A 14,219-nucleotide genomic window follows, 5' to 3' on the forward strand; every position below is an offset into this window, starting at 1 on the left:
CCCACAAAGTTGGCAAAAATGGTAGGATATCCCAGTGGGGTGTGTGGATAACTTATGGGAATGTTGGAGGTCCCACTTGCCCTGGGAAAAAGCTCAGGAAATCCAGGGATTGCACTTGGTGGTTCTTTTCTGTTTGCCTAGGCGTCCCACATTTCCATCATGTGGAGACGCAAAAATCTATTTTCCTCGGCAGCTGCCGATTCTGAAATTGGGATGCCTGAGATCGAACTCTCATCCGCAATAGGAACTGTTGGCAAAGTCATTTCCGAAGACATTTCAACGCTTCCTTTCGACCTCGTGAAGTATGGATGCGAAGCTAGACTACCACAAAACCAACCACATTACTATAAAACCTGGACTTAACAGTAGACAACAAACCAGTCAGTTTGAAGCAAATAACACATAGATAATCGCACGTTGGGGGTGTGATGCACCTATACAGTTAAATGTGTTTCTACGTGTTTTGCAACGGTTGCATGTTTCATCCCGGCTTTACTTATTTTTTCCCGTTTTTCTCTACTTTCCACTTTACAATTTTCCACTCTTTTCTTTCCATCTCTTTTCTTGCTCTTTTTTTTTTTCTCATTTTTCTTTTGACTTTTCTTCGGCTCTCTTTTCTTTCTTTTTAGGTTTTTATTTTCACATCATTCTCTTATTTGGGTTATTTACAAAATCATGATCGGATCCAGTGAGGATTGCCTACGTATCACGATGCTGCATGAATCAGATCATTACGCAGTTCAAGGAAATAAATGCGGAAAATAAAGAAATAATTTTTTTGGGGAATTTTCGATTTTCATTAATAAAAACTCCTAAACTTTCTATTACAAAAGACTTCAAAATACTCATTTTCTTGGAATATAAAACTACGAACAGACTCAAAATAGACCGAAATACAGACTCGATAAATGAAAAATCAGGAATACATCAAGGCTTCGATTCCTAGGGCCCGTGGGACATCATTCGGTCTCGCCACGGGCCTACATGCGAGATCCCCTTGAAGCCGCTCCAAATCATTCATTATCTGGCGGACAAATATCATCACTACAGCAAAGAAAGTGGTTCGAGTCATGTCTTCACATGCTTGGCATTTCATGACGATGTAGTCAGCTATGACTCTAACCCTCTCTCAAACAATACCCTTTTCCGGAAGCAAGTGCCCGATTTGCTGATTCCGGGCTTCTAGCACCTGAGTGTCATGCTGGCTTTAATTCTTCAATTGTTGCATATCTTCCTCCATCTGGGACATCAAAGCATAACAATGTTCCCTATCGGCTTTAAAGTTCCTAGCCTGTTTGTCTGCCTCATTTTCAAGGGTGGTTAGCTTTCTCTTCAAATTGGTGATTGTCCCCTCATAATTTCTTTTCCTTTGTTGCACAAACTGTGCCCGCCCTTCTGCATTCTTTGCCAATTGTGCTAGGACTTTTGCTAGGCTGACCTCAGATTTTTCTAGGTCATCTTGATACTCAAGTACTTTCTTTCTCAGACTACTTATAAGCCTTCCATCCGCTCGGCTTCTTTCTGGGTTTCTAGCAGCTGTTCTCATTTTCTGGACTTGAGCTTTGAGGGCTTCATTTTCCTGAGTTAGCCTTTTCTTTTCCCCTTCATCTGCGATAGCCTGAATACTATTGCCAAATTTGAGGTCCCTGATTTGTCCCTCTAATTTACTTATTTTGGCCCTATAGCTTTCTTCTTTTGCCAACCAGCCCCACTGCTCTTGCGAGTCGCTAGTGAATTGTTGAACATGGGCTCTCTTAGCAGGTCTCTCAGGAATCTGAAATCTTTTACCGAACCAAACAATGTACTTAGGGTCCACTTCACCTCTAGCTAGATCCCACACCATAGTCTTAGACTCAAGAAATCTACACTCATTCCACACCTGGCGAACTCTTCCTTCCGAAAATACGGCCTTTGGGCCCAATTCGACGACATGTCCACTCAAATCTTCGTCATGGGGAACGGTTTGAAATTTACCCAGTTGGCGCAAAACCCTGTGAGGAGCATACGACTGGATGCTCCGGATGCCCATCATTAGAAGATAACACATTTCGGCTGACATGTATACGGCTTCGGTGATATGGAGCCATCCGAACGCCCACTCAATTTTATTAGAAACTTAAGTGTGCAAACCAAGCTTTGGTACCCTCAGGAAACTCAACACCCACCACTCGACTTTCAAATCCTTCGATGCAATTCAAATAGGTCATACCATAGTTCATATACCCGACACGGTGGCAGAGGTGTTCCTGTATCCACAATTGTAGTAGTAGGTTACAACCTTCGAAGAACTTTCCACCTTCTCGACAAATGGTCAAAGCTCGGTAAATCTCAAATAAAATCAGGGGGACCAAAGTGCCATTAGCTTTCTTGATTGCGACATCAACCATTCCCACGAGCCCTAATTTTATGTTCCGTCTTCTCGCGGACAGATTACAACACCCAAGAATGCTACTATAAAAACTAAACCCCGCCTTGACTCCCACTTATCTTTATTTCCGGCATGGGTCAGACCAGTATTCGGTGCTTCAAAACCTTGGGGGTTACCATAACGCTGATATAAGAACTAGAAAAGGCAATACCCTTCAGACAAATTCCCATCCTGAATATCCCGGCTAATACTCATCATATCCAGAAATTTGTGGGGAGATAACGGTCTTGGTGACACCGGGTACCGACTTCTAAAGTTTCCGTTAAGGCCAGCGTAACCCGCAATTTCCTCTAGCGTGCGTGTGAGCTCAAAATCAGAAAAGTGGAACACATTGCGAGTCGGATCCCAAAAAGGTACCAAGGCTTCAATCACGTCCAATCTTGGCTTGATGTTCAAAAGTCCGATAAGACCACCCAAAACCTTTACCATGGTTCCTCTACTACCTTTCCCTAAATCGTTTCACCACATGTGGAGCTGTAAGGGGATCTCTTTAAGAGCTGCAAAGGGTTCATTTTCATTTGTGCTCATCCTGCACATTTATTAGGGTAATTTAATTAAAAGAAAAATTATGACTCATTTTGACTCAAGAAAAAGTTATCACTATTTTTTTCAAAATTTTCATAAAAAATCCGGCTTTGCAAATACGGCCTTTCAGCACTTCGTGGAAGAGGATTTTAAGGTTGTATTTGCTAACAGGCCAAAACCTTGAAAAAGCGACCAAAGGTGGATGGTCTTGCAAAAACGGTCTTCCGACGCACTTTTGGGGACATTCGGCTTGACAAGAATGGCCTCACCCTGCTTATTTATATTAAAAAATAAATTTTTTGTTCTTTTTGGGCTATTTTTGAAAAAAGGGAAGTTGGACCCGACGGGGGTTGCCTACGTATCCCACATCCGGTGAGAATCAAACTGGCGTAGTTCGGGCAGATTTGAAAAAAATAAAAACTAACTATTTTTTTTTTAAAAAAAAAAACAGAATTTTCTTCCTTTTTTTTTCCAGAATTTTGGCAGAGTTTCAGTATATTTTTGGACACCGATTTTTCAAAAACAAGTAATTATCTCTCTTAGCCCTCACATTAACTTTTCTTTTCCAACTTTCCTCTTATTATTCATAAACCGGTCGACATGCAAATCTGAGGCAAATAAATGCACAAGTAGCAAGTAGGATGCATCAGGATGGTCTTTTCATTTTAGGTATACCTGTCCTAGACAGACCCAACCCCTATGTTGAGTCTCCAAAGTCAAATGCACTTGATGCAAACAAACGTTCCTACTAGGGATCCGGCATGAGGTTTTGTTATACTAGGTTTAAAATATGGGTTTATTGTTCTAGACCTGGCTTACCCGAGCGGACAACTCGAGCCGAGGGGGGCAGCGTACCAGGAATACAGAAGCTTCACCGGCTTTACAACTTGTCTGAACCTCATTCTAAAATTGGATAAGACTCTAGAGAGAAGAGAAATCACACGAAGTGCACACTCCCCAAATGATTTAGAAGACTCAGAGAGAAGAAGAGTTTCGTAATAGTTTATAGAATACCAAAGCGATAAAAGTGGCACTTAGCATATTAGGCTCAAACATATACAAAAATCAGATAATAGATAAAGCCAACTACAACAGTTATTCTAAGCTCGAATTCTTAAACTCTGAACCAAAGTTCTGGGTTTGGCTCCCCAGCAGAGTCGCCAGAGCTGTTACACCTCCTTTTTACACCCCGAGAGGTATACAAGGGAGTTTTTCCAATTTAAGTGACATTATTCGAAATGGGATTAATTATTCAATTCAGAGTCGCCACTTGGGATAGTTTATTTGGTGTCCCAAGTCACCGGTTTATTTTAAATCCCAAATCGAGGAAATTTCGACTTTCCTTTTGAAGTCTGCGAACTAGAAATTCTAATTAAGGAATTCTATTAACCCGAGGGAAGATGGTAGGCACCTCCGGATTCCTTGGTTCTAGCATGGTCGCTTAAACTATTATAATCGGCCTTTAGGGGATTTTTATTGATATTTCCTCACTGTTTTGACTTTATACTTGAACTCAGTCATGCTATGATTTCAACGCCATCTAAAACACGTCTTTGGACCACACCACATGAAATGCACCCGCAGTCCGAGAAACATTTTATTTAACATTGATGAGATTTGTATTTGGGTCACATGAAATGCACACCCGAGTTTAGGAAAGTAATTTTTACAATAGCGCGCCTAAAGCAACTACGCAATTTCGAGTTTGCGAGGGCCATGGAAAATTCAACTAAATGGCACACCTCGATTTCTAAAGATTAAAAGGAGGGCCATGCATTTTGAGATTTTGTTTGGCACGACACACCTCGATTTCAATTTTTAAAGGAAATTCAAGCTAAGCTTTTGAGGGCCATAGACTATGTCTTACCTAATATGGCATGCCTCCAATTTACTTTTAAAAAACCCAACTAATTAACTAAGAACAGTTTTGAAGGGATTGAAATTACTTCAAACTTAAAAGCTCAAACTTGGTTCAGTAAACAGAAGAACTAACTTTTTTATGAGGTCCAATCTTTATTCTGAGGCTTGGGCCTAACGTGAGGCCCAATAGCCTAATAACGTTACAAGGCTGCCAAATAATAGGTTTCACAATAGTTTAGCTCAGGCCCAAGGAGGGAAGCCCAATCCTAAGGATAAAGGCAGTGTTGCCAAACTCGGGACTCAAACAACGTGAATTTGGATTCAAAATCACTAGCTGACCCATGTCAGATTTTAATCAAATAAACAACAAAGGGTGAAGCATCACTAAACCATAATATTATTTTGAAATATAAAAAATTGCTTAAGTCCAGTTATTCCAATAACAACAATTGCACGATGTGCCATTTCATTTTAAAGTTCAAACTAAATTACAACCATCTTTAGGCCCCATTCTTCAGAACCAGTAATTATACATAATCAATTGAATGCAAATCAACCAACAAACTACATGAGACACGAAATTGAACTAATATTCTATTTCATTTCTGAATTCTGACTGTTTAAACATGCATCAATTAGCTGAACATTCTGAAAGTTTAAAACACCCTTTCCAACTTAAACATGCTCAAAAACATACTAAGAGTAAATCAGTGCACCCTTTACTCTTAGGCCCCTTTTCTTTCTTTATTCACAATGACTGTATATCAACCACAGCTTAAGATCCATTCCACCATCCATTTCACAAACAAAGCACTATTAACTAAAAAAAATGTGTCACAACAGTCTTAATGAGTTAACTTGTCATTACACTATTTTATAAGGTTAAACTCACAAATTCACTATCCCTATTCAAATTACCAACAACTAACTATGAGATATTCAATAGAAGATTGAGTTCCTCCACTAATTACAAACCAAATCCAACTCTCAGAAGAGTATTTGTCAATAACCAACAGAATGCAATGTATCATAGAACTCAGAACAAAGCAAGTAAACAAAATGAACTAAGCTATGAACAAAACAAATTGTGACTATACTCAAAACTCTAGATTTCCATTTCAACTTCAAATTAGGTCTTACATTAGGTAAAATGCAGAAGTGTGTACCTGAATAACAGCAAAATAGACCAGAAATTTAGTCTGAAACTATGAGGAAGCAGCAGTAGCAGTAAGCCTGACAAAACAGGAAATTATAGCAGAATTCAGCTCAAGATCAGCAATGGAACAGTGATCTACAGCCCTCAAATCATTTTTTAACCCCAGAAGAAGGTAGAAATTTTTTGAAGGTTTGGAATGTAGAGACTAAATGCAGAATTGGACCACTTTTCCACCGAAAATACAAGAGTTTTTCAAGTTCTTTTCTTAGCTCAACCATTTTCAATTTTCCAGAATTTTTTTCATCTCCAAAATCTGTCTTGTTAAAGAAAAAAGGTGTCTTTATAGGCAAGCTTTAGGGCTGCAGAAATGAGCTAAGTTTTGCATCTAAAATCTTTTCTAATTTTTATTTTTGCTTAAGTATCCCTAAGTTTAAAAAAAATCAGTTTTCACTTAAGTCTCAATGACAGCTTCTAGGAAGTTTCCCTCAGTCTGTTACATAAATATTCCATAACCTAAATGCCTAAACTACCCCTTAGGATCCCTGTTTTTACCTCCAAGAACCCATGGGTCATGGGTCAGATTGATCCAATTGTTCAAACCCAGCCTGGGCTTGCAAAACCCAATTCGAATCCTTTCTTCTTTGGGCTTTTTGATTTTCAGAACCCAAATCAACATTGAAATCTCAAAACTCACGAATACTCAATTACAAAGTCTTAAAGACTCGATAAATTTGGGCCCAAACAGAAACAAAAATCAAACACATCCAAACTTAAAACCAGAAAACAAATACTAATTAAAAAAAACCTAAAACTAACATGCAAATACGAATGGTTTGAAGAGATGAAAAAATGTAAAATAAAAATTAGAAAATAAAAGAAAGAAATAGAAGAAGATGAGAAGAGAACTATAAAAATAAAAATTAAATAACATAAGATAAAAACAAATACCTAAGAAGTGGTCATGGACAGTAGGGATTTGAAACGGGTCTCCAATTCTTCAAATCTTCGGCCGATTTTGAATTAACTCATGTGTTCTTGTTAAGAACACATGAATAAAATCAAAATATACCTTAAATTTTAATGAAATCTCGACTCAGGGGGTTTTGGATTATTTAGGGCTTAGGTCGGATTTAAGATTCGAAAGGTTTTGGCAAGTTCCGAAGAAAGTTGGAGATTAGGGAAGAGGAGAGTGTGAGGTTTTTGAGGTGTTGATTTGGGGCGATTTGGGGGCGGCGCCGTCAGCTGGACATGGTGGAAAATGGGGCGGCGAATTAGGATTCTTGAGGGTGCATCTCTGAATATGGAGAGCATGAGAGAGACGAAACTGGGAGGGTTAGAGTTCGGACAGCTTTATACTAAAGGACCCCCCAGTTCTCAGCAGTTCGATTAAGTGGAAATCAACGACTCAGATTGGACACCATCAAAACGTGGTCGTTTAGTTTTAAGTGGGGGGAGACCGGGTATGGGCGGATATGGGCTTGGGTTAACCGGGTTTCAAAGGGGGAAAATTGATTTGGGCTAGGAAATTTTGAATTTTGGCCCAAAATTCTGATTTCTTCAAGTCTTTTTCCTTTTTTTCTAAATAATAACTAACACGACCAATTAAAAACCAAATTTAAAGAAAACTACCCAAATTCGAGATTAAACAATAAAAATGCAAAAGTAGTTATTTTTGGTGATTTTCCAATTTTATGAAACACTAATTTACTAATTAATCTAAAAATATAAAATTAAATCCTAAATGCAAATGCAACATATTTTTGTGTTTCTTATGATTTAAATAAAATTAAACATACACACAAAATGCGAACAATCAAGAAAATTCTATAATAATTCCTAAAATAATAACTAATTAAAAGGAAAAATCTAATTTTGGAAATATGTAGGAGTACTTCATGTGAAGCAAAAATCACGTGCTCACAGATGTCTATAGACCGTGGGGCCAGATAGTAGATTACCAGAATCTGCCATCAACTTGCAATAAGGGTCCAAAGGAGAGGAAGCAATCTTAGAATTAAGACAGTCAAATTCAGCAAGAAGTTCAACGGTAAACTTTCTTTGACTTAATATTAACCCCTGTTGTTCTCTGATAATTTCCATACCAAGAAAAAAATGTGTCTCACCAAGGTCTTTAATCTTAAATTCTAAGTCAAGAAAAGTCTTTAGCAGCTGTAATTCAGTAGGGTCATCACCTGTAAGTAGAATATCATCGACATAAACTACAACTATTGAAACACCAGAATCTGTGATTTTGAAAAATAGTGAATAATCATTGAGGAGTGAGTGTATCCTTTAAAGTTGAGGGCTGTAGTAAGCCTAGCATAACATTGCCTAGATGCTTGCTTCAACCCATAGAGTGATTTCTTTAACCTGCAAACAAGGTTAGGCCCCGACACAGTCATACCGGCAGGGATTTTCATATAAAATTCTTCCAGCAAATTACCATGAAGAAAAGCGTTGTTAAAATCCAATTAAAATAAAGGCCACCCTTTCTTAACTGCAATTGCCATAAGGTATCTGATTGTAGTCATTTTAACTACGGGAAAAAAAGTCTCATTGTAGTTTATCCCTTCTCTCTGTGTGTCTCCTCTTATTACTAATCGAGCTTTGAGCCTTTCCACACTACCATCTGATCTATGTTTCACTTTGTAGACCCATTTACTAGATAAAACTTTCATTCCTTTAGGTAGTTCCACAACTTTCCAAGTTTTATGAGCCTCCAAAGCAGCAAATTCATTAGCCATTGCTTCTTGCCAACCAGGGTGTAACATTGCCTGTGTAAAGGTAGTAGGTTATGATATATGGGAAGTAGAATTTAGTAAACTTTGATTGGTTGAAGAAAGGGTTGAAAAGGGAAGAACATTAGGTTTAATGCTAGCTGTAAAACAAGTAGATGTTAGATCAGTCAAATAAACAGCGTTACACACATAATCTGCCAGATATGAGGGTGTTTTATGTATTATAAGAGATTGTCTTAGTGCAGGTAGAGAAGATACTTGAGGAGCAGGAGGTACCTATCTTGAAAGGGGAGAAGAAGATCTGATATGAGAAGGTGGTGCAGATATGGAAGGAGAAGGAGAAAAACTAGATTGATTGGAATCCAAGCCATGAGAAAGAACAAGAGATGGTGACTGAGGGGCTGAAGACACTGATTCAAGAGATGAAGTAATAAGATGAGGAGATGGAGGGGTGAATTCAGAGGAAAGAGTGTCTGGATCAACTGTTAAAGGTAAAATTGGAAAGACTTCAGGAATAGAAGAATTTGTTTAAAAAGGAAAATGATCTTCATAAAATATAACATCTCTAGAAACAAAAATTTTCTTGGTAGAAAGATCTAAAAGCTTATACCCCTTCTTCCCAAAGGGATATCCCAGAAAAATGCACTTGACAGCCATAGGATCAAATTCAGTTCGATGAGAGGATAGAGTTGCAACATAAAATAAACAGCCAAATGGCCTTAGGTGATTAAGAGAAGTACTGGATCCAAACAAGATCTCGTAAGGAGATTTGAGTCCCAAAACCTTTGAGGGAAACGATTAATTAGAAAAGTGGCTATCAAAACACATTTTCCCAATACATAATAGGAATATTAGACTGAAATAGTAAGGCCCTACTAGTTTCCAATAGGTGTTTGTGCTTGCGCTCTACCACACGATTCTGTTGAGGTGTGGAAACACATGAAGTTTGGTGTAAAATTCCCTTGGGAGAAAATATTCTGAGGAAATGGAACTGGTACCTATCTCCATAGCATTATCAGATCTTACAATCTTTACCTAAGTATTAAATTGCCTTTCCACCATGGCAAAAAAGGATTTTAGGACTGAAAAAGCATTACTCTTAGTTTTCAAGAGGTATGTCCATGTTCCTCTGCTAAAATCATCAACAATAGTGAGAAAATACTTGAAACCATCATGAGTTTGGGCTTTGTAGGGGGCCCAGGTGTCAATATGAATAAGCTCAAATATAGAAGTAGAAGAAATACTGCTAGGATGAAAAGGAAGCTTAGATTGCCTTGCCTTTGAACAAACATCACAAGGAGATTTTAATTCGGATAGAGATTGATGTTGAAACATAGATAGATTTCCCATACTAGAAAGAGGCATATGCCCTAATCGTTTGTGCCACAGGCTTACATCTTTGGATAAATTAACTAAACAGGAAATAAAATCTGAAACATTGGTTTTACTAAGATTATTACAAACTGAAACAGACTGAATAGTAGGCTGGAAACTAAACTGATGCTGAAACTGCAAACTAGTGGAGATGGACTTTGGATTGAGGATGTAGAGACCTTCCATGACTTCACCAACTACCACTGGCCTCTTCATTGAAGGGCCCTGCAAGATAGTTCCAATAGAGGTGAACAACAAGTTACATCTAAGATACTTGGTGAGTTTATGAACTGAAAGTAGATTAAGCTTGAAAGCAGGGACATACAATCCATTATAAATGGTTAAACTTGGCAGAATATGCACACTCCCTTTTTGACTGACTTTAATTTTATGTGAATTAGGCAAGTTGATGTAAAGAGGTATAGACAAAGATATGATGTTGAACAAAATAGAAATATTAGAGGTCATATGCTTTGAAGCACCTGAGTCTATAATTCATGTGTTAGGATAAATATGGGAGAAACAAATGATGTGTTTTAGATTAGGCAAATCTATACTTGCACAGTTAGCATTAACAATAGCTTCAGAATTTTCCTCACTCCGTGGACTAATTTTCACTTGTTGAAGCAGCTGAAACAGCTGACTGTATTGCTCCTGTGTCAGTCCCTTTCCTGAAGAAGTGCCTTCTGCTCCATTGGTTGTGTTAACAGAAAAGTCTTCTGAAATTGTTGCATTGCTGTGAGCATTCCCTTGGAACTTCCTAGGCTTAGTGAATTTGAAATCCGGGTGATATCCAACAATCCTATAACACTTATCTAGCGTATGCCCTGGTTTTTTGCAGTAATTACAAAACAAATTAGATTTCTTCCCAGCAAAGTTTCCTTTGTACTTTCCATCCCCAAATTTCTGATTGTTAAATTGTTGCTTATATGCCAGAAAAGCTGATTCAGCAGGATGAACACCAACATGAATTTCTCTCTGCTTCTCATCTTGAATGAGCAGAGAGTAAGCTTGGTTCACATTAGGAAGTGGAGAAATCATAAGTATGCTGCTCTTTACACCACCATAGGTGTCATTGAGACCCATCAGAAACTGAATCAACCTACCATCCTGAAGAGACTTAAGAGTATTCTCATTGCCTCCACAAGAACAATCACAAGAACAAACAACACATGTATTAAGAGTATCTAGTTCATCTCATATCTTCTTAAGCTTAGTATAATAACCTGCAACATCAGAGTTACCTTGAACAAGTTCTGATAGTTCTTTCTGCAATTAATACAGCTGAGCTCCATTGCATTGGCTAAACTTGGCCTCCAATTCTATCCTGATGTCCTTTGCAGTCTTGGAGTAGAGCACACTGTCTGCTATGTCCTTTGAGAGGGAGTTCAACAACCAAGATATAACCATATCGTTATATCTATTCCAAGCCTTGTGAGTGTCTGAATTCAGATCTGGTTCTTTGATGCTTCCATCAATGAAACCAATCTTGTTCTTAGCTGATAAAGCAATAACAATGGTCGTACGCCAGCCTCCATAACTCTTTCCATAAGAAATGGAGTTCACCAAGACCATCCTTGGAGAATCTGATGGATGAAGGTAAAAATGATGTGTAGCATCATTGAGTGCAATTTTTGGAGCAGCAACAATTGGGGTTGTTTCTTCAGTTGAAGGTGCCATGGAAGAAGAATATTAAAGAATGGAAAAGCTGATAAAAGAGAAGGCTGATGAAAACAAAGAGAATATTCCTAGGCTGAAAAAGTGGGCTCTGATACCATGTCAGAGATTCGAAAATTTTCTATCTTATTTCCTGCCAAAACAGTATTCTGTACACTGTGTATTTATACAAGCCCTTTGAGCAAAAATGTAAAATTCTTATTCTATAACTACCTACACATGTATCCTACTTGATTGGCTCTTGCCTAACAAACTTGTGGATAATGGAAAAATAAAGAAAACAAATACACTACTTTATTTACATGTATTTGATATAGAATTTACTAGAAGGTTTCTAGATGGAGTGCTATTGTCATATTGATTGGGCCCAGAATTATTTGTGTTGGGCTTTATTCCTGTCTTTAAATCAGATGGTCCATTTGTTATGAGAAATTAGGCCTCTGGACCGGGTCGACCAAAAACTTGCTTAAGACCTATGTGGTCTAAATTAAGCTCATTGAGCTCTTTCTTCTTCTCGTCTGATCTCAAATTAAGAGTAGGGTTCATGGTTCCAATAGTTTCTTCCTTGCGTTTGGTATGAGAAAAATGTTGTAGGATGCATGTAAAAAGTGTGGTTGATGTTAGTGAAAAAGAGAGTTAAGAAAAGGAGAAAATCTAAGTCTCCAACTTATTCTCTACAAAAGAGAATATTATTTTTATTGAAGGAAGGTATTAATTTTGATGGAGCTTTGGACTCAACAACTTGTCCAGAGTTTGTTCAAGTCATTCGACGTTGTCGGGCTGTTGTATCCTGGAGGGGACAAGTCAAGAGTATTACTGCTGGACCGGTGAAGATACTCCGCAGTGGGCTTCCGTAAAGAGAGTGAGATATCCGCGCTTCGGCCTGAAGAATATTTATTCATTTCTCTTATTTTATTTTTCAATAGTAATTAATTGTATTTTCACCAATAGTCTATGTACGTCATTGGCCTAATCAAAATTGAGTTGGGATCAGCTTAGTACACATGCCTTAAAAAAAATGTTTTATAATTTGTGACCAAGTCAGCAAGACTAAAATATTTATTAAAACATACCACTACGATATTGTTGCCAATTGCATCAACGAAATGTGAATGTTTTGGCAAAGTCAACATGCAACCAATCTATTCCGAAGAGTTTTTGTACATGTGCGTGACAGTTACGCTATATAGTCACATCATCGGAAACGTCAGAATAAATTAATGTTTTATTTACGTAGTTCTGCAAATGAAAACTGATTACTTGTTTAGCTTCTTTGTTTTGGCCGGACGATGTTCAGTATATGACGGTTAGATTAATCTTGTTTACCTTTAAAATGGATAACAATTGAATTTATATATGATTGTAAGGATATGTGAATTAATCTGATACAAATGATTAATAATGTTAAATAAACAAATGAAAGATAGAATATATAGCCAAACCAACACCAATATTGAATCCAAGCTTGGTTATGGGCTTAAAAATTTGCCCGCCTTCGATTCGTAGCCAAAAAATATATAAAAAGTTATGAACAAGAATCAGAACTTTTGAATAGCTTAGAAACAGAGAAAATAAGTTTATATTGCCTTGATATGCATGTTACAGTGTGTCTATTGAATAATAGACTTCTCCTTTATATAGTAGAGGAGTTTTACCCTAAGTACAACTCTAAGAAAGGTAAAAATCTTCATCTTCGCTAATCATTGATCTGCTGCCGATACGGGTCAAGATCTACATCGTGATATCCGATTGAGCACGGATATCACAACTCTTTGTAAATCGTGTGCGGTCATTTGGCAATGCTTTCCGAGGTCTCGGAGCTCGAACCGGATCTGGGGGCATGGTCTTGATGGCTCCAAGGTCAGGTGTTTTATTTGGGCCTTGATACGGGAGGCTCCTAGCTTCGATTTTGATTCCTTGTAGTTACGTCTTTGCTTCGTTTGCACAACCGAAAAATCGGGGTGCTCATTAGCCCCATTTTTACCCATATACAGATAGTCCCCTCGTTTCTCAGAGAGTAGGTTTGCCGAAATGATGAGAAACAATAGTTGTTATCCGGTTCCTTCCTCCGTATATTATAACAGAAGCGACGAGGAAGTCAAAATGTCCCATCAGTCGTGTCGTCCTGACTTCAGACACGTGTCAACCATCGACTGGTTGCCTCCGAATGCGAAGTGTTGCGAACTTCCCCTATAAAAGCTTCTATCCCTTGCTCTTTTTCCACTTTCCGATCAAGCTTTCCGCCTCTGAATTCCCTAGCTGTTATCAACTTCTTTCATACCTTTATATCTTCATCTTTCAAACTTGTTCTTTCTTTAAATTTCCAAACTTTTCTAGATAACAATGGCCAAAACGTCTAAATCAGTTCCTCAAAAGGTTGCTTCTTTATATTCCCAACCGGCCGCCGATACTAAGGTGGTTCCTCCCGAAATAGTTTTCCTCAAAACGGCTGCTCTTGAAG

General features: G+C 38.0%; 1 protein-coding gene across 1 annotated transcript; it reads right to left on the reverse strand.

The window, feature by feature from the left end:
* Window positions 1-11,356: 11,356 nt before the first annotated feature.
* Window positions 11,357-11,761, reverse strand: LOC142176039 (uncharacterized). The gene has a single exon (XM_075243079.1). The coding sequence runs from the start codon at window positions 11,759-11,761 to the stop codon at window positions 11,357-11,359; it is 405 nt and encodes a 134-aa protein (XP_075099180.1).
* Between the last annotated feature and the right edge of the window lie 2,458 nt (window positions 11,762-14,219).

Source organism: Nicotiana tabacum, chromosome 22, assembly GCF_000715075.1.
Source record: "Nicotiana tabacum cultivar K326 chromosome 22, ASM71507v2, whole genome shotgun sequence".
NCBI classification, from domain to species: domain Eukaryota; kingdom Viridiplantae; phylum Streptophyta; class Magnoliopsida; order Solanales; family Solanaceae; genus Nicotiana; species Nicotiana tabacum.

Excerpts from the sequence above, each read along its gene's own strand:
- LOC142176039 (XM_075243079.1), bottom strand. The coding sequence starts at position 11,761 with ATGGCACCTTCAACTGAAGAAACAACCCCAATTGTTGCTGCTCCAAAA.